We start from the raw sequence: 25,256 nt of genomic DNA, 5'->3' as shown, positions 1-25,256 counted from the left end.
AGATGCACTGAATTCTGGGCAAGTGGCTTGCAGATGAGGAGGGAAATATCCTGACTCATAAAAATACACTGGCATGATGACTCAGCACATTTCTCCAAACTGCTTCATGCTGCCGTGAATAGTGTTGAAAAATGACCACCTTTTAAAGTGCTATGCGTTTGGCCTCACTCATTGGGCAATTGGCCAAAAAAAAAAAAAAACAGCAGCAGAAGCAAAATTACCAGGTCACCTATTTTTGAGGTGGTTGGCAATTCTGTGCTAGGGGTTATCATGAAAAAGAACCCTGGATGCAACTATATTGGCAACAGTGGTCTTAGTTACCAGTGAGTAGCATTACAGAGGGCAAGGACGCTCTGTATACAAAAATCTAATACATCAAGAACCCATCATTGGGTTTGATCCTGATCCAGTTTGATCCTGGTTTTATGCATCTAACAGGCTTTGAAGAAGTTTCTGCTCTGCTAAGTTATTGTGTTAGAATGTGCTCAGATGTTGATAACTAATCTTATATTTGTGTTTTAAGTATTTATTTTTTTTAAAAAACTACTTACAGTGCAATCCTAAGAACACTTTCCTGGGAGTAAGGTCCATTGAATAGACCTCAGTAGGATTCTGAGTAGACTTTCATAGGATTGCTCTCTTCATGTCTTACAGATGTTTTATTATCCTTTATGGGACTGTTACCACTTACCAGTCAACTCGGGAATCATTTGAATGAAAATATGGGATACAAGTGTCTTAAACAAACAGAATCCCTTCTCCTAGCTGCTTTGCTATATACAGAGGATTTTTGTGAATAAAGTTGCATTACAATCACGCAAGCACTTTCCAGAAATATGAAGCAGAACAACTCAGAGAGAGGTCGGCCACCTAACAGAGAAGTAGACAACAGCAGCAGGGACCCTGTAAGGGGATGCAACCTACTTCTGTGTGTAGGACAGGAATGCGATATGTAAGGCCCACTTCTATACATCATAAATACTGGCATTTTACTCAGCCTACATATAAGGACCTTCTTTGAAAACTCTGGCTGTACTCATTTAACTCTCCTACGACTTCTCAAGAAAGTTGCAAAGAGGCTTGAACAGTAACTGTGTTTTTTTAAAGACTAACATCATTATTGCATACGCTTCCATCTTTAAAGCTGCCACAGGACATTCTCCTGTTGAAATGAACACAGTTCTCTCACCCATTCCCAAGCTGTTGATTTTGAAGTCTCCTTCCTAAAGAGGAGATACAGAAGGATCCGCCAGACCTGTTGGCTTAACGTTGATAGACAGCTTTCTTTCCAAAGCACCTCATCCCCTCAGACACCTACAGGTATTCCCACAAGAAACACTGAATCAGCCAACACACACAGATTTCTGGCCCAAGGAATGCAATTCAGTGCAACAAAGAATTCTCACAATGAAAAACAATTACACAACTATTATCTATATCCAATTCCTGATCAGTCACGAACTAGGTATTTTTTTTTACTCTTGCTTCTTTGGAGTATTGACCTGTCCCCCTCCCCCTCCCCATTCCTTCCTGTCCAAGGCTAGTTCCTAAAATGAGGAAGATCGTTATATCAATAACTTGTCAAAGGCAGCAGCAATGGATTTGTGCAAATTTACAGGTTTATCCAAAACCCTCTATATTCCAATCTCATTTATTTTTTCAGAGTCATAGATCTGTGAGCCTGTTTTCACACTCTTTTTTCTTTCTTTGCACCAAAGTTTTCCCATTAAAATTAACACATTTTCAGTATTATTTTTGCACAAAAACGGTGCAAAAGAGATAAAAGAAACAAAAGAACCATCAATGGTAGAAGCAACAATTTAATAGACTGAAGCCATTGACCACAAGAACATACAGAATCCAAAAATGGTAAAAACGGCTATAACTCCTTAGTCAAGAAGACCAACCAAGCTGGTATCTGTGGTCTGGGGACATAAACCCACCATCAGTATAGATTTGCTGAGACAGAAAACCACAATGCCCACTCTTTTTAAGTGCTTGAGTGACAGAGGTAAGACAAATATCCACTATAAAGGACAGCAGAAACACCGCAAACTCACAGCTAAGAAAACTTGCCAGCTAAATTGCCAAAGCCTGTGGGGAATTACTGCATGCATGTTTTGCAACATCTGGAAGATTAGTTGCTGGCAAAGCTCTACATGTGGAATTTGTTCATCACCCTAACCCAATTCTGTCTTGCAGGCAGGCAGGGGGGTTCCCATGCACACATGGGGAAGCTACCCACAGGGAGAGTACCACTCAACTGCCTAGCAAACCAATCTGGACGCTGGTATCACAAATGCATAAAAGCACACACAGGACCCCCGTCCAGGGTTCATACTGTCCCATATGCAGAATCCCAAAAGACATCAAGCACATTTATAGATGAGGAAATTCTGTTTTGTGCCTTTCAGAAATTCCATAGTGGTTAACAGACCAAGCTATGAATCAGGAGCCCTCAGATGGAACCTCCTCTGCCACAAAGTGGCTTTCAGCAAACTCCTCTCCCTCATCCCTACAACATGGGCACAGTAACTCTGGCCTTCCTTCCAGGGCTGTTAGAATGGTTACAGCAATAATATGTGACACACTCCGAACACTAGTTTTTGCACCTAGGCTCTATCAAGTTAAATACAATTTGTATTGTAGCTAGCTTCCTGGCACTCTAATTTACAATACCCTTCCACCCTCTATGTGGATTATAAGGACCCCTCCCTTTTTCTGACTCTTGAAAGCTCATACCCTGAAAATCTAGTTAGTCTTTAAGGCGCTGCTGACCCAGATCTTGCTCTATTAGCCATCTAATACACTTTTTACCCCACCTTTCCTCCAAGGAGCTCCAGGTGGTTCAAGGTTCATGTTTTTTTCAATGTTATCCACAAAAAACCCTGCAAGGTAGGCTAGGCTGAGTGCATGCAGCTACCTCAAGATATCTCAATGAACTTCATTATTAAAAGCAGACATATGCAGGAAACAAGATGTGTATTCCACCCACTCCAAACAAACTGGGATCCCATTCTACAAATCTGTGAATACATCTGTTAACCCAGTTCTTAAACCAACAACAGCATGCCTCCCTACATACTCCCGCCTACCAAGAAGGAGCTGCCCCTCTCACCAACCACCCCAGCTCAGCCTGCACTATTGTTCCCAGGGTCTCCCCCCTCCTTCTTGTTTACTAGTTGTTGTGAAAAAAGCTCTTACAATGGCACTTTGTCACCATGAAACATTAACACCCACTTCTTTGCCAGCTCCTACCAGGCAGCACCAAGCTGAAGGTGGGGCAGGCTTGATTTTTGTTTTGTGGTTTAAGATTTCAAAGACAACATGCAGGTTTGCCAATAACTTGCTTTTGAAAGATTGAGGAAGAAAAGGACTTTATCAAGATTGTTGGTACTAGCAGCAGTAACACTCAAAAGCATGAAATATTCCAATACTTGATGCCTATAAACAGCCTTCTGAAGAGACCAGCATTTAATCGATGGGGAATGGGGGTGGTGGTGATGGAGGCTACCATAGCAGCAGCAAGACTTGAACCCAGATTTCATGAGTCCGAGTGCAGCATTCTACTACAAACACCACTCTCAGTTTCTACAACTGTTACATCTATCATCAGTTGCACACAATATGATTCCCTTGGATGAGATACTGGCAATGTCTCCTCTCACTCACTGAAATGACGACCTGGGTTTTTTTACCAGCTATGCATCAGTCATACACTGAATCCAAATTACTACAGCCCACACCCAAAGCTGGCTTTAGAAAAAGATAAAGGTTGGCCAATTCCAGAAAGACAAAATGATCTGTCCATGATCTACACTGTCCGTGGTTGCAGATAATTGATAAACACCTCATGGTATCTTCAGAAATGTCAATAGAGATGAAACCCAAGTTTGGGTTGCATTTTCAATTCTCCCTTGTGTGCACTGAACTCATGCATCAATTTTTTTTGCAGTTTTCTCTTTCTTTGCACCAGTTTTCCCCAATTAAATTTCAATAAATGTTTGCTGCTATTTTTGTGTCATTAAAACAGCACACAAAAAAACAAACAAGTAAGGAACACAGCAGCAGAAAAGGAGTAAAAAAGAAAAGGTTCACAATGACAATATATTAGCATATCTGCATGTTCCTAATGTAAAGGAAAGCTGTTCATTCATAGCTTTCAACCACATTGCAAAGAGAGTTTTAAACTGCTGTCTGAGAAATAGTGTGTATAGTGGTTAGAGGCATGAGCTCTGAATGCCCCAGCCAGTTCAAATTTTACCTCAGTGTTGCAATATGGGTACTGCATAATAATGGCAAAATCCTCACAACAAACCTGTGCTAAAATGCCAGATGTGAAGAGCTTTGAGCACTTAAAAGAAATGCTACATAAATATTATTTCAAAGAGTATAATAAAATTCTCCTTGTCACACAGCCAGAAAACTGACTTCCAAAATAGTTACATGTGGTACACATGAGAGTTAAAAGCAGTTACCACAGGTTGCCTGTGACTAATATATACTTTTTATACTTGTTTAGCTGTTACGGTCTCCCCCCTCCCCCACCCAGACATCCTGAGAATTGTTTCTTATAAGCACGCTGAACATTTTCAGTTCAAAATCATTAACTCTACTCACATAAGTGTAGTCTCTTCAGAAAAAAAGAGGAAGCCATTATGAAATCATTTTAAGTATTCATTTAAAACAGGATGTCGCTCAGGTGTATATTTTGAGATAGTGGTCAAGATAGTGAAGAAACCATGAGGCAAAATTTCCAAGACGGAAGAAAACAGACACATCACACACACATGGTGTCAACCATTCCTCCTCACCTCAAAATGGTGCCTGTGGGTAGAAATATCATAACTATTTTGGGAGCCAAGGAGTCTTTATCCTGAAGTGACTTTTTACTCAGAGATTCAAAAAATAAACCAGTTGTGTAGAGATGCCCCTAATCTCTTCACAGGAAAAATTTCAAATTATGCCACCCTAAAAGATGTCAGAAAGTTAGCCATTTTCACAAAAACTATTTCAGCTTGTGCAAAAAAGGCTTGTTTATTTCTTAAAACTATTTTTGACAACAATGGTTACATTCAAAATTTAGGGAGCACAATGATATGGCCTTTGCGGGGAGGGTCTCTGTTCACAAAACATGGCTCCTGCAGAGCCAAACATGCAAATTGAGGGGATTTTAATGCAAAAAAAATAGGGTACATTTGCATAATCCCAACACAAAGAATTTTGCATTTTCTTTATATAAGAAGTTTTCTGGAGGTTCCAGGGAGCAGACACATCTCTCCTATAGAGAGAAAGTGGCCATTTCAGATCATGCCCCCAGCTGCCCTTAAGGAAATTCAGCCAAAATTGAACTCTGCTCCCCTAATCCCATTGCGACCCCTTCCATCACTTTCCCTTGTCAGCTCCCACTGCGATACAACTACTGGCCTTATAAGAAGATATTCTTTCTATGTTTCTATAGCAACAGAAACAGATTTAGAATGGCAAGCAGCAGCCATGCCGTTTGCTCCCCTCCCCTCACATGGTACCGAGTTGTTTTTTAAACCCTACTAAAAACCTACAGGGTGAGGGTTTGGATTGCCAATTGACCAGACAGAACAGCATAATGACTCTTGTGCCTTTGATGCTCAGTCTGTATAAAATCAACAGGAAAAGCCTTTTCCCAGCATGGAGAGGGGTGACACCTCCAGAAGAGGCTGTTGTTAATGTATCACGGAGCGGAGGGGTGGGGGGTTGAAAGGACTGATCAAAATAGACGTTTTGCTCTGGTGCCAGCTTTGGGCATATTAGGCCACCCACACACAGACCCGCCCAATGCTGGTGCTGAGGTAATGACTGTAAAAGAATGATTAAGCCAATCTGGCTGCACATCTGATGCATGCTGATCCATCTTATGCAGGTTTGTCTTTGGGCATGGAAGATGTAGGAAATGCGAGACAGAAGGGGTGGGAGAGGACTTCAACATCCAAAGTTGCTCTGGTTTCTCTCTGACTGTGGTCCACCAAGTCCCAGATGAGCCCCTCTCATGCAGAAGTAGGCAACAGTGATGTGAATGTAGTGACAGATGCCTGGTTTAGCCAGACTGGCCGCCAGGCAGCCAGCCACCCTCCACATGAACAAGCAGAGGTTATGCTTTCCCCAGACCAGGGTGCCTTCTGACCCAGTTCTGTGTTGACCAGCTGTGTCTATCTCCTTCCTTGTTTGCAGTCCAAACTGTACCCTCCAGATTAAACAACACCACCTGTCCATAAACTAACTCTCCGAGTTGGACTTGCTGGCTAGTAAAACCAAAACGAGGCAGGTGATCCTGCTGGCTCCTTCCAAAGCTCCCACATAAAACTCGGGCGGGGGAGGGGCATGAGATGGACATGTGGTGTTAATTTGTCACACACTGGCTCTGCTTCCTCATGCATTGCTATGGCAACAGTGAGGGTATAGGCCTGCCCGCCCAATGCCACCTGTTCCTCTGGAGGACGTTGCCGGATGTTCCTCACATGCTAACCAGAGCATCCGCCTTCGCAACTCAATCCAGCAAAGAGGCTTTGGAAAAAGGCTTACACAATGATCATCCTTCTGCTGCAAGGAGGACTGAAAACCCCAAACTGTGCTACTATATTTCCGGAGCACAACACCAAGACCAACTCCTTTGGGATGTATCACTCTAGAATGCAGGTGCAGATGCACATAATTGAACACTCTTCCTTACAAACATACCAGATGAACACTACATTCAGAAAATCAGCATGTCAAGGGAAAGGCTAAGCTAGATTCCAATGGGACATGCTAGTTTTTGATAAGTTATTTTTAAATATATGTATGAGAAACTCCTATATCTGCAGTCTGATATGAACCCCCCAAAAAATCACAGATCTCGCCTTCACCAGGGCATTTTCTCCAGCTTTGTTATGTTACCCTCAAACTCTACCACAGCCAAGGCAACAACCAAAAGAGTCAACTTGTTCCCAAACTCCTCACATTGGCTCGGCACCACTCTGCAGCACCTTCCTACCTCCTATTCAGTCCATTAAATGCTCTCACCACCTCTCTGGCTGCAAGTGACATCACTGATGGGTGTATAGTTGAGCCAAGAAAAGGACACAGTGCTACTTGGGAGATAATAGGAAAGACAGGTTCTTCCAATGCACCAGGACGGTTTCATGCAGACAACAGTGCAGCCATCAAGCTGCAAGATTTAAACGTGCTTGTAAAACTTCTCATTTGTTATGAGCCAGAAGGTTCAATCTGCAGCGGATGGACATATCCTACTTCTCTGGGTGGAAATGGGAGAGCAGTAACTGGCCCAACAAAGTGGCCCATTGCATATGAGTTCACGACTGGGACACTTACTTCCGCCATTAGTCTCTTGTTTCTTCACCTCTCCTACCCCTCCATTATCGAAATGTCACTTGGAAGGTCTCTGTAGCAGAGAAAGTCTTGTATGTTTGGCTCAGTAAACCATGTACATCGCTGGCACCATTCAAATGACTAATCACACAGTAACCCCACTGAGAAAGACATGTTCTTCCTCCCATATGAAGGGGAATGAATGACACCCCAGAATAAGTACACACTGTGCCTCTAAGCAAGCCCACGCATGCTGCCCTGCAACCCAACTGGGCAGACCCTCCCATTGTGGCTTTTGATGCCTTGCAGACAAATCAGCCTTTGTTCCAGCTGCAAAGTCAACTTCAGCAACCAACCAAAAAAGAAAGAAAGAAAACCCACAAAAGAACAAGAGACCCAGGCCAAGCCAAGAGAGGGCACGTTCAGTGAATGCCTTTTCTTCCTTCCCCAGCTGTCCTTCAACACAGTTCCTGAGAAATTAGTAATTTATTCTCAAAACTGTATGTGAGTGAATTGCAAGAGTGCAAAACACAAATCACAAATATTGGCATTTGGGGCAGGGGGTGCCTTTTGTATCTTTACATTGAAAAATGCATTTCAAAAACTCACTTATTTAACACAGTGCAGTGTGGAGTTGCATGGCATGGCATACCTTGAGCCATGCACTAATAAGAATCCAGGAAAGGTACATGTACACTTGTATAATAATCGGCCCTATCAAAGCCTGAGCAAGAGGGTAGGCAGAGCTAAGAGGAAGGGGGAACTATACTGAAGTCATCTTTTGTGAAAGCTCATTGGCTTTTAATATTTTCCTGCTGCTAGACTTTAATTTGTCTTAATATGATTGCTTACAATATGGTTGATTTATCTGCTGGTCCATTCATTGTTGCTGGATATGTTTTATTGTTCTGATTGCATTAGAAATTGCCTCGAGAGCTTGCATAGCTAAGAGCACTGGGGTAAAAATATTTTCAGTACATAAACAGGGGAAATTAAATGCAATCTCATGCATATGAATAGGATGACAGCAGCAGGCACAAGGTGTTCATCAAGGTGACTCTAAATACACCTGCTCAGACTTTCACAGGACAGGGTGATCACCCTGGGGTTTCTAACTGGCTCACAATGAAATACCAAAAGCTGCAAAACCTTGGTCAGCAACTAGTTTGGTTCAAAGCCCTATGCATTACCACCTCTACAAGATGGCCCACAGGCAAGTATCATTCAGAGGGGAGGGGATGAGGAAAAGAAGAAGTGGCATCTCAAAAGAAGCTGGACTTGGCTTAAAGGCCAACAATTGTTGATTCTCCACACTGAAAGACTTCTGCTTGCTCTTATGTAAGATGCAAGCATAAAATTTAAGAACTGCCCTACAATTTTAGAGAAGCTCACATTTTCCACCAGTCTGACACCATGTACATATAATTATCACATTTCAATGGGCTGTACCAAATTCATCTAAAGGAGTCTCCCCGAAAACTTCTATCCATGCTTCAGATTGTACTGAAAAGGTGCACTTTGTCCTCATCCATGCATCAAGAGGTACCATGTTATCATTGCATTACAACAATAATTTGCAACTAGAGCTTCCTATTTGGACAAGCCACTCGAGTCGTGTGTAACTGCTACAGCAGAATTGTGGCATTATATCCAACAATGTGTGGATGCCCACCTCCGCATTCAGCACTCTCCTAAACTCTACAGTCCTTACTGGACATTTGGCTACCTCCCTTAAACTTCCGATTTTGCAACTGGAATCATTCAAGAGGCAGAAGATCTGGAAGAAAGTGGGGACAGAGCAGTAAATCATGGTGAATCTATGAGGCAGCCTCCTCCAAGAGCAGGAAATTCTGCAGCATCTTTGCAGTGAGCACAATTGGTCTATTCATTCACACCTGATGCAGAAATGCAACAGAGGTTTTTCCCATCCTTGGGGGAGGACGCCTGTTGCTTCTCTGCCTGAGTCACTTCTTTCAATTAGGGGGTAACTCATTCAAGCACAGGGTGGGCTTCTGCAAAGGGATTGGGTAATTTTAAATCTTACCCATAGATACAAAAGAGGAAGCAGGTAACTTAACTGTCAGTTTGGAAAACTTGTATGTGATGGAATAAAAGCCCTTCTGGATCAGACCAGTAGATCAGCTAGTCTTGCATTGTTTCATACCATGGCCAAGCAGTTGCTCTGGGCAGCCAACAAACAGAGCAAAAGGCCAAGGCCTTCCCCTGATGTCACCTCCCAGCACTGGTATTCAGAAGTTTACTGCCTCTGAATATGGAGGTTCTCCTTAATCACCGTGGCTGAATCTACCCTCCATGAATCTGTCTAATCTCCTTTTAACACCATCTACATTCAAGGCCATCACTACAAGCGAATTGCACAATTTAATTACTGAGGAAAGTTTTGCCTTTAGCTTATACTGAATCTATTGCCTATCAACCTCCCGGGGTGCCCCAGAGTTCTAGTATTATGGGAAAGAAAGAAAAAGCTCCCCATCTCCGCTTTATTCACCTCAGCATAACATTACAACTGTCTATCATGTCCCCTACTGGTAGTCTTTTTTCTAAAGGCCGGTTATGTTTAGGTTTAAGAAAAACATTTCTCCAACGATCAGGATGGCTAGTAACCAGAAAAGGGAGGGGGCAAGGTTAACGTTTATTGCAGCTTGGCTCACTTCCATGAGCCAGCTGGAGCAGTTGCTTTGGAAGCACCCCTTGGAGCATACCTATTTCCTAATGATGCCATTGATTGATTTGAGGAGGGCAAGGGCCAAAAGGAGAAAGAGAATGAGCTGGAACAGCCTGTATTTCCCCCCTTAAATCAGACATCCTACATCTTCCCAAGACAACCACAACTAACCACCTTCCTTGTGCAACACACACACACCAGCTCAACAGAATCACTCTGCTCTGCTGCAGCATCTCTCATCCTAATGCATTCAGCACTGCACCCCACTGCTGCAGAAGGAGGCTACCAAACCAAAGAGCAGCACTGCTGGAATAGGCCATCACAGAGAGAGCTGAGGCGGGGGGCGGGGGTATCTTTCTGGAGGAGGCAGCAGGAACAAGCCTACGATGGTCTCAGCTCTCAGTGATGAAACCAGGTTTAAAGCTGAGATGTGTGATCAGCTGGGCACCAGATGTCACAGGGCCTTGGATGCTTGCTGAAGAGGCAGAGAAAACACCAGCAGGATTCTCTGCCCTCCTGTGGAGCAACTTTGATCTCTCTTTGCTGGGAAAGTCCCTGTCACGTTAGTCAGAGTATCCCAGGTCCCCATCCCTCAGCTCTCTGTGGCTGCCATGGAAGCCTGCAATGTTTCTCAGGTGCAAAGTACACAACACCCAAACCCACCTACAGCTCCCAAAAGGGAACAAGGCAAATATGCAGAAACGTTAGAAGCAAGTTCCGTCTAGCCCAGTATACAGTCTCCAATGGTGACCAGCCAGATGATCCTAAGGATCAAGCAAGCACAGCACAACAGAGGTAGCCAATTCTGTTGCTCCTCCACAACATCTGGTGCTCAGAAGTAGACTACCACTGAACATGGAGTTTCTATTTATCTTTCATGAGTCATAGCCAGATTCATGATCAGGGCTGGGTGAAAATTACTTTTCCTGCTCAGAAGACATATATTCCAAGCCTCTCAACTGTTAAAAGATTAAGAGCACCAGCCTTTTAATTGCAGCTGAGCCAACACCCTCCCCACCTCCCACACCAAAAGGAAATGCAGGCTTCATGTGCAGGTATACGAGTTTAACTGCAGGCCAGGTTTTTCCTGCTTACAACTGAGGTTAGGTTTCTGTTCTGAAACCAGATCTCGAAAATCATAAAACAAACTGACTTCATAGCATAAGACCAAAGTCCATCTTAGCTTTATGTTGTTAGCTTGTGGCAGCACACAAGCAGGCCATGAAAGAAAGCAGACTTCTCCCATTGCTTGTACCCAGCACCCAATAGTGAGAGGGAGATAATCTCTGCACATGGAAGTTCCTCTTCACTTTTATGGCTTATAGCCACTGTTAGACCTCTCTCCTTCCATGAATGTGGCTAATCCCCTTCTAACGTTATCTAAAACTAGGGGGAGGGGTAGCCCAGGTGAGCCTGATCTTGTCAGATCTCAGCTCAGCAGGGTCAACTTGGGTTAGTACTTGGATGGGAGACCTCCAGCAAAGACAAGAGTTGCAGTGGCAGGCAATGGTATAGCACCTCTGTTAGTCAAACCCCAAGAGTGGTCGCCATAAGTCCATTTTGACTTGAGGGCACTCTCCACCACCAAATTAAAGGGCATCATGACTTGTAGTGATTTCCACAAATTAGTTATGTACTGTATGAAGGAAGGAGTCTCTTATCTGTCCTGTATCCACCAATTTCATTGGCGGACTGTTGCACTCTATTATTCTGCGAGAGGAAGGCTACGCTATGCAGAATTTTATAAGACTATCATGGTCTATAAGACCATGGTTTATAAGACTATCATGGTTTATATGACTATCATAAGACTATCACTGTCACCTTTTTCTAACCTACGCACACTTTAGCCTTTCTTCATAGGGAAGGTGCTCTAACCACTTAATCATTTGAAGCTGTCCTTTTCTGCACCTTTTCCAGGGCTATAATATCTTTTTTGAGATAGGGCAACCAGAGCCATATTAAGTTTTCTAAATACAGCCACACCATGAATTTACACAATGGCACTGAGATCCTGGCTGGTTTGTTTTCAAGTCCTTTCATAATAATATCAACCACAAAAAATGCCTTTTTCAACAGTGCCATACACAGGGTTGACATTTTCACAGAGCTATCCATCACAACCCCAAGATCTCTTTTCTGGTCAGTCAACACCAGTTCAGACCCCACCAGCATATATTTAAAGTTAAGATTTTTGTGCCCCCATGTGCATCGCTTGATGTCAAATTTGGTTTGTTCTGTTGTTGTTCTCCCACCCCACCCATCCAATTTGGAAGGATTGTCTTGGAGTCCATTTGGTTTTGCTCCTAGATCTTGACCCTTGCCACCATACCCTGGACTTCGTCACCCTGAATAGTCTGTGGTGATCAACACATGTAGTCACTTCCTGGTTCAGCCGGCCTGCCAGATAATTATTAAAGGGAAATGGCTGCAGAAACCATAACTATGTCACCTTCACTTAGCCAAAATGTTAACAGAGCCTCTTCAACAATAATTCTCCTTACTCAAGGAAGCAAGTGCAAGCTTACTTAGGAGTAGGAAGCCTACAAATGGGTGTTTATTGTCCCTGGTTAATTTCTAAAAGAAAAGTACTGCTAGCCAAACATTGTAACTTACAAACACTAACCCCAAAACACTGGCTGCAATTCTAAGAGCACTTTTGCAGGAGTAAAACCCATTGAACGAAATGGAACTTACTTCTAAGCGGATGTACTTAGGATTGCTCTGAGAGGTTACTCAGTGGCAAAAGAAATACACAGTTCACATACGAACTCGGACAATATAAGCACTTAAAAACAGCTTCAGGGCTGGCACTGTGGCAATCCTGACCCCACCAAATACTGCTTTATTACTAAGAGGCAAAAGCTTTCCACAGAATTAATCCCCATATGAAGAGTCTTACACCTGACTACTGCACATCCTTCCTACAAAATTCCTTCATTGTAATGCACATAAATTAAAGAACAAAAAAAAATTAATGCAATTTCTGCAGAAAAATCCAATGCAGGGAATGAGATGGGAATGAAACTATCATTTGGAGGCCTAAAGGCTAAGGATCAAAATGAAAAGGAGAACCCCACCAAACCAGAATTTGAGCACTATGTCTAAACCTGAGAGCCTCTTTTAAAATGCCTGATCTGAATGTTGGAATATTATTAAGGGTTCCCTGTACATGTGCAGAGTACTGCCCTGTAATGACTGAACAATGGCAGCTGCTGCATGATAGGAATCTGCAACCAGATCAAATCTCATCCACAGAAGGTAGTACCGACACAGAAACTGAAACATGGATGTTGCAAGGAAGCTAGGGAAAGGGGGCTAGCCCACTAACTCTTCCTCCACCCCCTCTTCTCAAAAGAACCCTCCAACAGACCTCATTGCTAACTAAAATATTATGCTAAAAGGACAGTTTGGCCAACAGCTTCTCCACCCTTTTTTAGTAATTGAGTACCACTGATGCACTGTTGGAGGGGGGGCCAGGAGAAAAGCTGCAGGGGGGGGGATAAAGCCACATCTTTCTGCAGCTCTGCCTCCCCAAAGCCAGGAAAGCTGGCAGGGTTGACAAGAAGCGAGGAGGGAAGATCAAAACGTACAAAGCGAGGGAGAGTCGGACCTGACCCACATAAGATTTGGGGGAAAAGCTAAATATAGCAGGGATCGTAGAAGTCCTGCCAGCTACATAAGTACATTGGCACTGCCAGGAGAAAAATCGAGACAGAGGAGAGCACTGCATGCCTGGAGGCCTGGTCAGGTAGAGGGGCCGACTGGGAAGTAGGGCAGGGCACAAGGGGGGGGGGGATTCCCAGTAGTATGGGCCTAAACTGGGGGTCATTGGCTATAAATGATGGTAGAAATAAAGATACTATGCACAGGCTGGGCTGCCACAGTGTTTGTGACCCCATCATCCAAAGTGATGCACACACATAGGAGAGGAAGGGCTATGAGCCAGCAGTCCTCTCTTTCCTGCTTTTTAGCCTGCACAGGATTGAAATGCCACAGGTGGGAGGTCAATTGGCCTTCAGACCTGGCAAAGAGAAAAAAGCATCTCTCTACACGAGACGTCTTACACGAGGACGCTCCACTGAAGGGAGATGCTATGTTAGCTGGAAGCGTAGTTTAAAAAGACAGAGGCAAAGGCTCAGTCTATTCCCCCTCTCTACTGAGCCAGCAAAGATGGCTCCTCAGAGGGTTTGTTAATTTCTTCTTTGCATTCCCAAAGGGGAGGTGAAATTGACAAAGCCTTCCAGAGGCAAAGAGGAAATTAACAAACCCTCTGCAGAGCCATCTTTGCAGACTCAGAAGAGAGGGGGAATTGACAGAGCCTTTGCCTCCGTCTTTTTAAACTACACTTCTGGCTAACATTGTGTCTTTCTTCACTGGAGCATCCTCGTGTAGGAGGGGGTCTCATGTAGAAAGACTCAAAGAACTAGGAACTAGGCAAATGGCAAACAAGGAACTGCACAGGGCGATTTCTGAAGTCCACATACTCAGAAGAGCAGGCAGGAGCCAAAGATGTACACAAGGTGAACATTCTTTCCCCCATTCCCAGGGCCAGTTCTAGCTTCAAGGGAGAGTGACGCACTCCACACCTGAAGGTGGGTATTTTGGCACCTTTTAAAAGCAACACATTTAGAGGTAGAAGTTATTAAAATACTTTCACATTCTCCAAGGAAACTCATCTGAATTGGCTGCTTCGGGGTCTAAAATGTCTCCTTGGGGCATCTCTGCAAATTCCACAGGAACTAGAACCTTAAAGTTTTTAAATGCCAAGAAAAAAGCCGATGAATATGTTTACATATTATATTCTTTTCTAAAAGTCTGCATTTTTATTAGTATTATTTTCAGAAACCTAAGAATTTTTCATCACAATCACAATAATACTGCACTCAAACATTGCTATAGCCAGCCAGATAATAAATCTGTCAATGGATACTGGCCAGTCTGATACCCGGGGGAGGTTACACATAGTACGATGAGAATCTCCATCATCTGTCCTTAATCCCCAGCAACAGTAACTGGAGATTTTATTTTTTTCTTAAAAAGGAGGCTGGATGTTATCACAGCCAGCTACCAGTGTCAGATCTGTCTCTCCTTATAGTTATTTTCTTCCTTTAGGACATGTACAAACAGCACACTATCAGGTGGCAATGAGTTCTGCAGACCAGTGGGTCCATCAATAGGGTCTGGTTCAGTGATTCAGCACACACATTGCAAGATAGAGGTTCCAGGTGCAGTTCCAAACATCTCCATTTAAATAATGTCACAAAGCAGGTGTTGGGAAAGACTAAAGACCCTGGAATGCCTCAGCCAATCAGAAGAGACAAGACTAAGCTAGATGAATCAATGGCCTAATTCAGAAAGGGAACTTCATAGGAGATCCAGACTTAAATCCCACCTGAGCCTCCATCTTCCCACCTGTATCAGCCACCCAAGGGATATCTAGAGTCCACAAAAGAATATAAGGCTCCAATAGAATATATATAATCCAATAGGAGCCCCCAGTTTCTTCTAAGATGGTGCAGAAGGTTGAAGGATGCACCTCTCGGATTATGGTACAGTACTGCACACTCCTCTTGTAAAATGGGAATTCCTCCCCCCCCCCCCCCCGCTCCTTGCGCAAAGCTGCTGGTGCAGAAAGAATAAGATACACATCATCAGTTATGAGCTACATTTAAGAAATTTTTTTAGGTGGCATGCCAAACTGTGGACCAACAAATTTCTCCCCCATGTTGTGGCGTACATCCTGCTTTGATTCACCAATGCTAAAAGAAACCACAGTCTCTTGTAGCAATGAGCTCCACAGGTGCACTTCACAAAAAAGTATTCCCTTTTTACAGTTTGAAACCTGGTCATGATTTTGAAAAAGCCCCCTGCTTTACCATTTGTCTGATTTCTCTTAAAGAACACACAGATAAATTCTCCCTCCTCAAAAGCCATACCTGCATTTATACATTCCTATTGTGTGTGTCCCTTCCAATCATTCATCCCCAAGCTGAAAAATCATCCAACTGTTCCTTCACAAGACAGGCTCCTTTATAATACCCCCCAACAGATCATTTGAGTCCTCCTTTCTTAATCTCTGCCACAGACCTGAGAAAGGCAGAAAGAATTCTGAACCAACTACCCTCAAAAACGTAGATACCGGGCACGACAAAGCTTCCAGGATTATTATTTCCTTCAGATCTTTTCCTAGATTTGATGCTCCCAGCCAAATTCAAAACGGGGGTGGGGGGAGGAGGGGGCCAAGGATGAGGGGGGGAGGGATGAAACAAAGCATGGCTCCAAAACAATAGACTGCTGCTGACCACCTGTACCCACATTAGGGAGACTTCCACAATTCCTTCCAAATTAAGGGGTAGGTTTTTTTCTTGATCCCCTCCCAAGACAGAAGGGGTGTTTCTCGATTTTTCCCCTCCCCCACACCCAAATTGGCAGGGGGAGAGGAAGGGCCTTTCCTAAAACTCTCCCATTTCTTGCAACAAAGCAGAAGGGGCGTGGGGGGGGGCTCTGTTCAAATTGCAGCTTCACTGGGGGAATATGATTTTTCCTGATCCAGCCCCTCCAGCTATACGAGGTAATGCTTTTTCCCGATTCTCTCCCCAATCCCCACAGAAAGGCTTTTTAGCCAATCAGACTTGCCCATTCAGCCTGCTTGGCCTTTGGAGGCCTTGCATCTCTGTTGCTGCTTGGGGGGCGGGGGGGGGGGGACTAAGAAGGAAAGCCGGTCCAATCCCTCCCCCCACCGTGTGAATGCACCGGCAACACCCCTCCCTCTTCGCTTCCAACAGCTCCCAATGCAAAACAGCAGAACCAAACTCTGAACCTTCTCAGATCTGGGAATATAATGTTAATTTTAAAAAGACAAGCCCCCCCTTTCCTTACCCGCACCCCCAGTTACTAACCGGGCTCCGTCGCTTGAGGGTCACATTCTTCCACAGCAAGAGGTAGAGTTGGTGCAAAACCCCCATCTTGGCTCCTTTATCGGCTGCAAGGCATTGGGGGGGGATGCAATGTAGGGGAGGGCGCCGGAGAGAAAGTGGGGGTGGCTGGGGGGAAGAGAACCTAGCCCACACTGATCTCCTCTCCTCTCCCCCCCCCCCCGCTCTTGATTCAGCAACCACCTTTGGCTAGCTTTGTCTGCTGCAGATGTAATGTGGGATGCCGACAGCAAAGTAGCTACAAGCCCTTCTCCCCCGAAAAAAAAAACTTTTTAAAAGGGACCGGCGCTATAATACGATGCAAAAGGGAAATTGATTTCCTGTTTTTTTTTAAAAAAAAAATGTGCAGCGGCCGCGTTTGCAAACTCCAAGATTTCGCCTCTAGCCAATTCCGCTTTGCGGGGTGCTCCTCTCCTGTCCCCGCTTCCCAGGTGCACGTCTGTCTGTTGTGATCTCCTTCCCTGCCACTGCATCGCATTTCGTTGCAAGCCTGTTAGCCCGGCCCCATCCTACAGTCAGGCCCCGGCCTCTTAAAGTGGCAGCACGGATTTAGCTGGGGCGGGGGGTTGGTAGGAGGGAGGGAGAGCGAAACGAAGCAGCTGGGCTATCTAATCCAACTACAGGCTGGGATAGCTGCCCTATTTTTTCCTTTCCCCCTGACAGGGCTCTTGTGCTTTGAAGCAGCTGCGAAGAGTGCTTTAAAAGATGCTTTTTTTCCAGTTGTGGAAAGGGGGGGCTTCACCTGTTGGATTTTTGCCTACATCATGTACAAAGTCTGTGCAATTACAGGTTGCGGATTCTATTTCTCTGTCCCTTCTTGACAGATTTCTTGGCATCCAATTTGTTTACTTAAGAGAAGATTTACAACCTAATCTTCCAAAGCAACTAAGCAATGTTTGTTTGTTCCAAAAATTATAGCATCCCGAGTGCTGAGTCTTCAGAGGAAGTTTATCAGAACAGCATCGTTAAAAATCATGATGTAAAATAATAAATGCTAGGATAAAAAAATAAACCTAAAAGACATCACTGTAAACATTAACAAAATATGGGAAGACAGAGGTTTATAAAGTTATGCATGGGGGTTGGAGGAGAGAGCTTTTCCTCCGTTCCCTTTAATATTAGAACTTTGGAGAACCCAGATAAATTGATTGGCAATAGATTCAAGGCAGACACAAGGAAGGATTTCTCCACACAAAGCATAATTAACTAATGGAACTCATTGCCACAGTGAGACTGAAGCAATTGTGGCTATCAATGATGGCTTTAAACAGGGATTATACAAACTCAGTACCTCTGCCTTCTGATGGTTACCTGCCATGGTTGCTAAAGGTGACAGCTAAGTTCAGAAGCAGTTTACCCTCTGAAGACTGGTGCGAAGGGACAGCAAGGGGAGTCTTTGACCTCTGTGCCCTTGCTCCAGGAGTATCTGATTGGCCACTTTGGGATACAGGACTAGATGGATCTTTGGTCCAATCTAGTAGGGCTCTTTTTAGGTGCTTTTTAAAAGGCTCCATCCAAATGTCTCTGAAAACAATATTCCACAAGGAGGTACCACCAACAAAAAGGTCCCACCATCCAGTCAATAACAGGTAACCTCTGAAGGCAGACACCTCTCAGCAGAGCTGAAAATTTTTGTTGTCTCTTTTTCTTTTTAAAATTTAGTAAATAAAGGCATTTTTAATACAATAGGCGACATCTGTCGGACTCCAACTTGATAACAAAATTATACAAGAAATATCCAGGAAGTGCCCACGAAGCAGCCACATTCCAAACGAAGAAGGGTTTTTTAATTGCCACGTTACGGCAGGTTGCCTCAGGCCTTCAAAAAGTGGCAGAGCCACTTGGCCAGATGATTAACTCACTCCCACACAGCCAACATTTTATTGTTGTTCATTATACAAAACCATCGATGGTTGTTCATTATACAAAACCATCCACACTGCTTCATAGGCAAAAAAGAACAGGTCCCCACCCTAAGGAATTCACAATTTTAAATAGCAATGAATGTACTTTCCTGGAGACCAGCATGCCGTTTTCTCAAGTGCAACAGCGTTCAGAAAAACTGTTATCCCTGCAACAGGAATGTAGCCAAGTGAGAACACATTTGGATCCACAGAGATTAATAAGAAAAATGGTGTGCATGGTATAAAAAAGTAATAAAAATGGGTCCTCAGGCCCTGTCTACACAATGAAGGAGGAACAGCAATTGCTGCAAAGGGAAGTATTATTTTACTATAAAGTAACCCCTATGCATTTTGCATCCGCTTTGTCAGGGGGATCTTCAAAATTCCTTTTAGTGACTACCCTGTATGTACACTTATTGTAGAGTAGAGCACAACAACCCTGTGAGGTAGGTTAGGCTGTGTGACTGGCCCAAGGTATCCTGGCACGCTTCCATGGCAGAGAGGGGATAAAACCCCAGGGCTCCCAGATCCTAGTCCTACACTCTAGCTATTATACCACATTGGTTCAGTAGGGAATAGTAATCTAAAGTAAGAACGTCACCCAGCAAGATTCATGGTTGACTGGGAACTTACCCCTGGGTTTCCTGGAGCCTACGCTGACACTCTAACTACAGCACCATGCTTTTTTAAAAAAAATTATTTAAAACACCAATAGAAACAAAATGGCTCTCTTGCAGAGCATATTACCATACTTCCCTATACAAATCTTAATCGTTAACAAAATGTAATTGAAATAACAATGGCTGTGGAAGGAATATAGAGAATCTTCGTTCTTTAAAAGTCTTTCCAATACTGAGTACCACTTATTCAGGACATTTGACTCTGCTATTTTGTCAAAAATTATATAGTCCCACAGGCACATGTAGTAGCACTCCTTTATCTCCGGTAACTGGGGGGCCTACCACAGCACCATGCTAGCGGTGATTCATGTACAGTGATTCATGTGATGTCAGTATCTAGCCCAGTGATGGGCAAAATCCATTCTAGCCCATCTGCTGGGGCATGGAGACCTTATGTCAGGGGTCCTCCAACCTTTTTCATTCTGCAGGCACCTTGGGAATTCTGATGCAGCATGGTGGGCACAGCCACAAAATGAGTGCCACATACCTTCAGGCACACAATGAAGATCCTTGTGCTGTGGTGGCAGTAGATCTCTGAGTGTGGCTGTGGTTGTGTCATGCCTCCTGTGCACAAACACACTCGCATTAAGGCCTGCCACTTCACATACTGAGAAGGCTCATTTTGAGCTGTTGATAAGACATTTTAGGACTCTTCTGGGTTTCTGGCAGACGGCATCGGCCTCCCAAACAAACAATTCTCAGCTTCTAAACTGACACAGGACAGGCTGGGGCAGAATAAAGGAACAGAGAGTGCAATAGATAGAGCCTTTGAGAATTTGCAGCTGGGGAGATTTTGAGCCCCCATTAGTGATGAACACAACCTGGTTTCCAGCTGTGAAATGCTGAAGGGGATTCATGAGAAGGCAGTTATCTCTGCCTTACAAAGTCAACAAAGGGTTATAGCTCAGTGGTAAAGGTTTTTGCTTTGTAAGAAGATGGTCCCCAGTTCAATCCCCAGCATCCCCAGTTGAAAGGATCAGGTAGCATCAGGTAGGTAGGCTGCAGTAGATTTGAGTCCAGTGGCACTTTAGAGACCAACAAGATTTTCAGGGTAGAAGCTTTTGAGAGTCAAACCTCCCTTCCTCAGATACAGCTAAGTGGGGGCAAGCGGTACACCTGCAGGTGCTCAGCTTGTGTTTCACGTCCCTGGCTGCTTACTTTCCTGGCCTTGATACTGATGAGGTCATAACTCTGCCTCCTTCCTGTCATATCACTGATGGCATATGACAAGTCAGACTATTCCTTGCTGCCACCTAGGGATTCAAAGCAGGCCCCAGGTCTGGAAAATCCGCAGTTCTGTAGTCTAGCCCTCTGTGATTCCCAGCAGGGACATTTCAAGTTTCTCGGGACACACTGCCGCAGACTGACCCAATCCAGTAACGGTCTCTCATGTCTATGGCCCTGGAACATGACTCCACCATATCACTGCAGGCAGGTCCGATTTGCACAAGACCTTCACCTATGCTGCCCTTCCCAGGATTTCCTCCTGACGCAACCAGATCATCTCAGCTTCCCCTCCCTTGGGTCTCAGACACCTGACTGGACTGCTGCCTTGAGTGTTAAAAAAAATCCTGCCAGGGTGGGTCACGTGAAGAAGGTGCTCGTGCTCCAGGAAGCTGGAACTGGGTCCTGGAGAGTGACCCACCTAGGTGGAGAATGACGGATAGATCTGGGGCTCATAGGGACATCACAAGGCCAGCTGCAGAAGCTCTGCAGTGTCATTTTGCCCTTTGGATTTCTGCAGCTAACTGGATGGGAGACGGTCGTGTCCAAGCACAGCTCCCCCCTCCCCCCAGAGGTCTGCTAAGGGAGAAGCTGCACCTGCTGAGAAATCACCCATCTAAGCAACACTTTAAAAATGCAAGAAGCCTTTCAGGGTATGGAACTGGAAAATTTGCAAAGAAGATCACAGCTGCAACAGAAGCTAGAATTCAGGAGGTAAAAATTCTCCCAAAGGACGGGAGGGGAGGGAGGAGATGCTCCCGCTGGATTTCTGGTTCTTCCGCCATTCTCATATTTAAAGTAGGGGTGCTGAAAACCTCAGTGTAAATGCAGTCACCTTGACTGAACTCTGAGTACATTTTTAAAAGGCCTCCAACCAGAAACAGTCTTTCACAAAACTATAAGATTAACTGTTAATGACAAAATCAATCAATAATCGTCTGAGCCACATAAGTAAACCATTCACAATGTTGAGTAGTATCTTTCCACCTTAATTGTGGTTCCCAACTTCCAAGTGGAGCCTGGCATTCTCCAGGAATTTCCCAAGCCAAAGTTGGGAATGCTGCTCTTAAACTTATTGTGGCATATTCATGCTATTCCTAGAATTAAAATACGCCATATTTCTCTTTGTTAAAACATGAGAGCCATGCCAGGAAAATAAAGTTTGCAGTCCTGTATTTAGGCAGGATGGGCTTGCCACCACAGGCTAAAACAAGGTTGCCAACCTCCAGGTAGAGTCTAGAAAGCTCTTGGAATGACTGCTCTCTAGACACAGAGTTCACTTCCCCTGGAGGAAATGGCTGCATAGGAAGATGGGCTGTATGACATTACTCTGCACTGAAGTCCCTCCCCTCCCCAACCCCAGACTCCCCAGACTCCACCCCCAAATCTCAAGGAATTTCCCAACCTGAAGTTGGCAACCCTAGGTTAAATCAAAGGAAAATAAAAATGCTGTGCATTTTAAATGCAGCAGCATCAGTAGTTGTGGGATGCTGGCAGAGCGTCTGGCAATGATCAGCTCTGCTGCCCTTACATCACAGTAAGATGAGGCAGCCACAGAATCTGTGGATCTTACTGTTCAAAAGCTAGAAGGGGCAAAGCAGGGAGAAGAGTGAAAGGAAGAGGGGAGCAGAGAGCCTGGCAAAGGAGTGCTGGGTGAGAAATCAGTGCCGCAGCATGACTGGAAGAACAGGCAGCCAGAGAGAGGATGGAAAATGAAAGGAGAATGAGCCAAGGAGAATCGCTTGACCTAACAGTAAATTGCCTGGCCCCTGAGTGGATGACAAAAATGCTCTGGGGTGGGAGGGGTGTCTCTAGCAACTCAGGACATTGCCCTCAAGTGCAGAAAAACAAGATTCCAAAAATTGGAATGCACAAACCTGCAGCACGAAAACCAAACATGTTCCAGGAGGTACAAAATGTTGAGAGTTAAGGGGCAGCAGGAGCGAGGTCAGCCTGCTCAACCCCCTGAGTGCTTACAGAGAGAAATTTTGTAAGGGGGATTTCCAGATTGTTTCCTTATGATTCCTCGCAAGCGCCCAGCTTATTACTACAAGAGCCAGTTCACCATGTGGGATACCAAGTCATTCCATTAATAGAGGTATAATACGCAGAAATGGACAATGGATGCTTTTCAGGGCATGGAGCTAAGTATCACCACCTGATAATGGGTGCAGATCAAAATGATAGTATGGAGGCAGCAAGAGGGACCAGGTGAAAAGTTGGCAACTCTGTCTCTGGAAGAGACCACCAGTGTGGCTTGCACCTGTTGTAGTCTCCCCGACTGAGTCAAAGGCAGTTTGCGCAGTCTATCTGCAGCCCACCTTGGCAGAGCATGATAAGAGGCACACACGCCCCTTTCCCACTTGCACCACTGCAGAGAGTCCTTGTAGTTAGCGGGGAGCATAGGACGGGGTGCCTGTGCCACTGTGCCATAGCCAATCTGCATGAAGTGGGGGGCTACACCATGCCACTCTCATATCTTTTGGGGTGGCAGAGCTGGCTAGAGTTAGAACATTCCTGGAGATTTTGGAGGTAGAGCCTGGGGATCTCAGCAGGGTATAATGCCACAGACTCCACCCTTTAAAGCAGCTATTTTCACCAAGGGAACTGATGTCTGTAGTCTGGAGATCAATTGTAATTGTGGGGGATCTCCAGCCCCCATCTGAAGGCTAACAGCACTGGAGCCAGCTCCTAATATTACATTTATATTCTGCAAGGAACTCAGAACTGCTCAGCTGGTGCTCGTCCTGTCATTTTATCCTCACAATAACCATGTGAGGTAGGCTGAGAGGTAGTGACATGTTCAAAGTTGTGCAAGTGACTGGAATGCAAGCCTGCCTACCCTGTCCAGCCCTCCATATACTGATTGTCATTGGGCTATGTTATTATAGCAGGCACCTGTGTCTTGTTTCTCACTCTCAAGGGATAACTTTGTATACTGCCTTCGTACATCTGTTCACTTTTTACTTACTTGCATCCTGCCTTTGGCCAGGTTTTGTGCTGCCCTGGATCTGGCTCCATTTTTATTCTTCCTCTGCATTAATTTTTAGCTCTTATGGCCAATTTTGATGGTGGTTTTATACTGCACTCCTATGCAAACTTAGACCAGCCAAAGCCTGTTGAAATCAGTGGGCTTAGAATGGAGTAACTTTGCATAAGATTGCACAGCTAATCATTATTATGTGTCACCCTTTTAATGGACAGTATACTGGTGTTTTATTGTGCTGTCGTGTGTTTTATTCTTTTAACTTATCATGTTGGAAGCCACTTCAAGAGCTATGTTCTAGAGCTGGTGATAGAAATAACTTAAAGGAAATATTTTTTCCTGGACATTGCTGCGATGGCTTTGCTACAGAGGAGCAAATCACATCTCCTTTAGCCAATCTGCTATGCTTGGCTAAATACTTTTAAACTAACCCACCAAATCCTTGACTTCAGCTCTTGCGTAGTTATTAAATGTTGTAACATGAACTAATGTTCCAAACTCTGGGTTTGGAAGTTCCTGGAAATCAGAGGGCAGACCCTGTGGAGGGCAGATTGAATAACAACACTGTGCTTGTTTACCATCCTTCTGGACAGATTAGTGCCCACTCAGAGTTGTGAACAAAGTAAGTGTTATTATTATCCTCGCAATACAGCTGGGGTTGAGAGGAACAGCAGAGCTCATGGCACTGGTGGGAGTCTAACCAGCAGTGTGCTGATTCACAGTCCAGCCGCTTAACCCCTAAGAAGCTTGGCAGAGATGTGATGCCATAGAGTTCACTCTCCGAAGCTGCCATAGTGTCCAGGGGAACTGATCCCTGTAGTCTGGAGACCAGTCATAATTCCAGGAGATCTCCAGTCCCCACCTGCAGACTGGCAACCCTATTGGGAAGACATCATTTGGCAGTTGGTGGAGAGATGGACTTATTCCAAGTCCAATGAGAGTTTGAGCCGACGTAAGAGTTACCTGTGCATTAAAGACATGGAGAAAATTTAAAAAGCATATTTCTGAGTCAGCGGTGAAAACAAGTCATTCATTCAAGCCTTTCGCAGAAGATGCTGCTGGTCCACGAGCGCCCCCTAGGCAAATGAGCAAGGAAGTGCAGACAGCCAACAAGGAAGCACAGACCCTTTGATCTTTTACAAGCTCCCAGAACGTAGCAGGGCAGCTCCTACACTCTCCCCTGCCTGACATTCAAAGCATGAAACTCACATTTGGCTGGAATGAAAGGTTTGACTGAAGCTTGTCCCTCGTCTGTGTCTTCTGTAATCATGTTACCAGAGAGCCAGGTTGGTGTAGTGGTCAGAGCATCAGCCTTGGACTTGGGGAGACCTGGGTTCAAGAACTCACCAGATGACTCAGGCCAGTCACTCTCCCTCTAACCTATCTCACAGGGTTGTTGTAGAGAGATTATCATAATCCCTGCATGAGGGGTGGTCTTCTAGTTTCTGCCTTCTAGTTGTTCACCTGCTTAAGGCAGGGCCAGGAGTTCTGGAA

The 25,256-nt window shown here is 44.6% G+C and overlaps 1 protein-coding gene across 1 annotated transcript in view; it reads right to left on the bottom strand.

The window, feature by feature from the left end:
• Positions 1-17,026, bottom strand: part of ABCA2 (ATP binding cassette subfamily A member 2) — an 86,949-nt gene extending 69,923 nt beyond the window's left edge. The window contains exon 1 of the mRNA XM_054997361.1: positions 16,933-17,026. Coding sequence (XP_054853336.1) covers positions 16,933-16,998 — 66 coding nt within the window. The 5' untranslated portion in view covers positions 16,999-17,026. The remainder of the gene's footprint in view (positions 1-16,932) is intronic.
• Between the last annotated feature and the right edge of the window lie 8,230 nt (positions 17,027-25,256).

The sequence above is a fragment of the Eublepharis macularius genome, chromosome 14 (assembly GCF_028583425.1).
Source record: "Eublepharis macularius isolate TG4126 chromosome 14, MPM_Emac_v1.0, whole genome shotgun sequence".
NCBI lineage: Eukaryota > Metazoa > Chordata > Lepidosauria > Squamata > Eublepharidae > Eublepharis > Eublepharis macularius.
The sequence above is the reverse complement of the archived record's forward strand: the minus strand, read 5'-3'. Positions and strand labels throughout refer to the sequence as shown.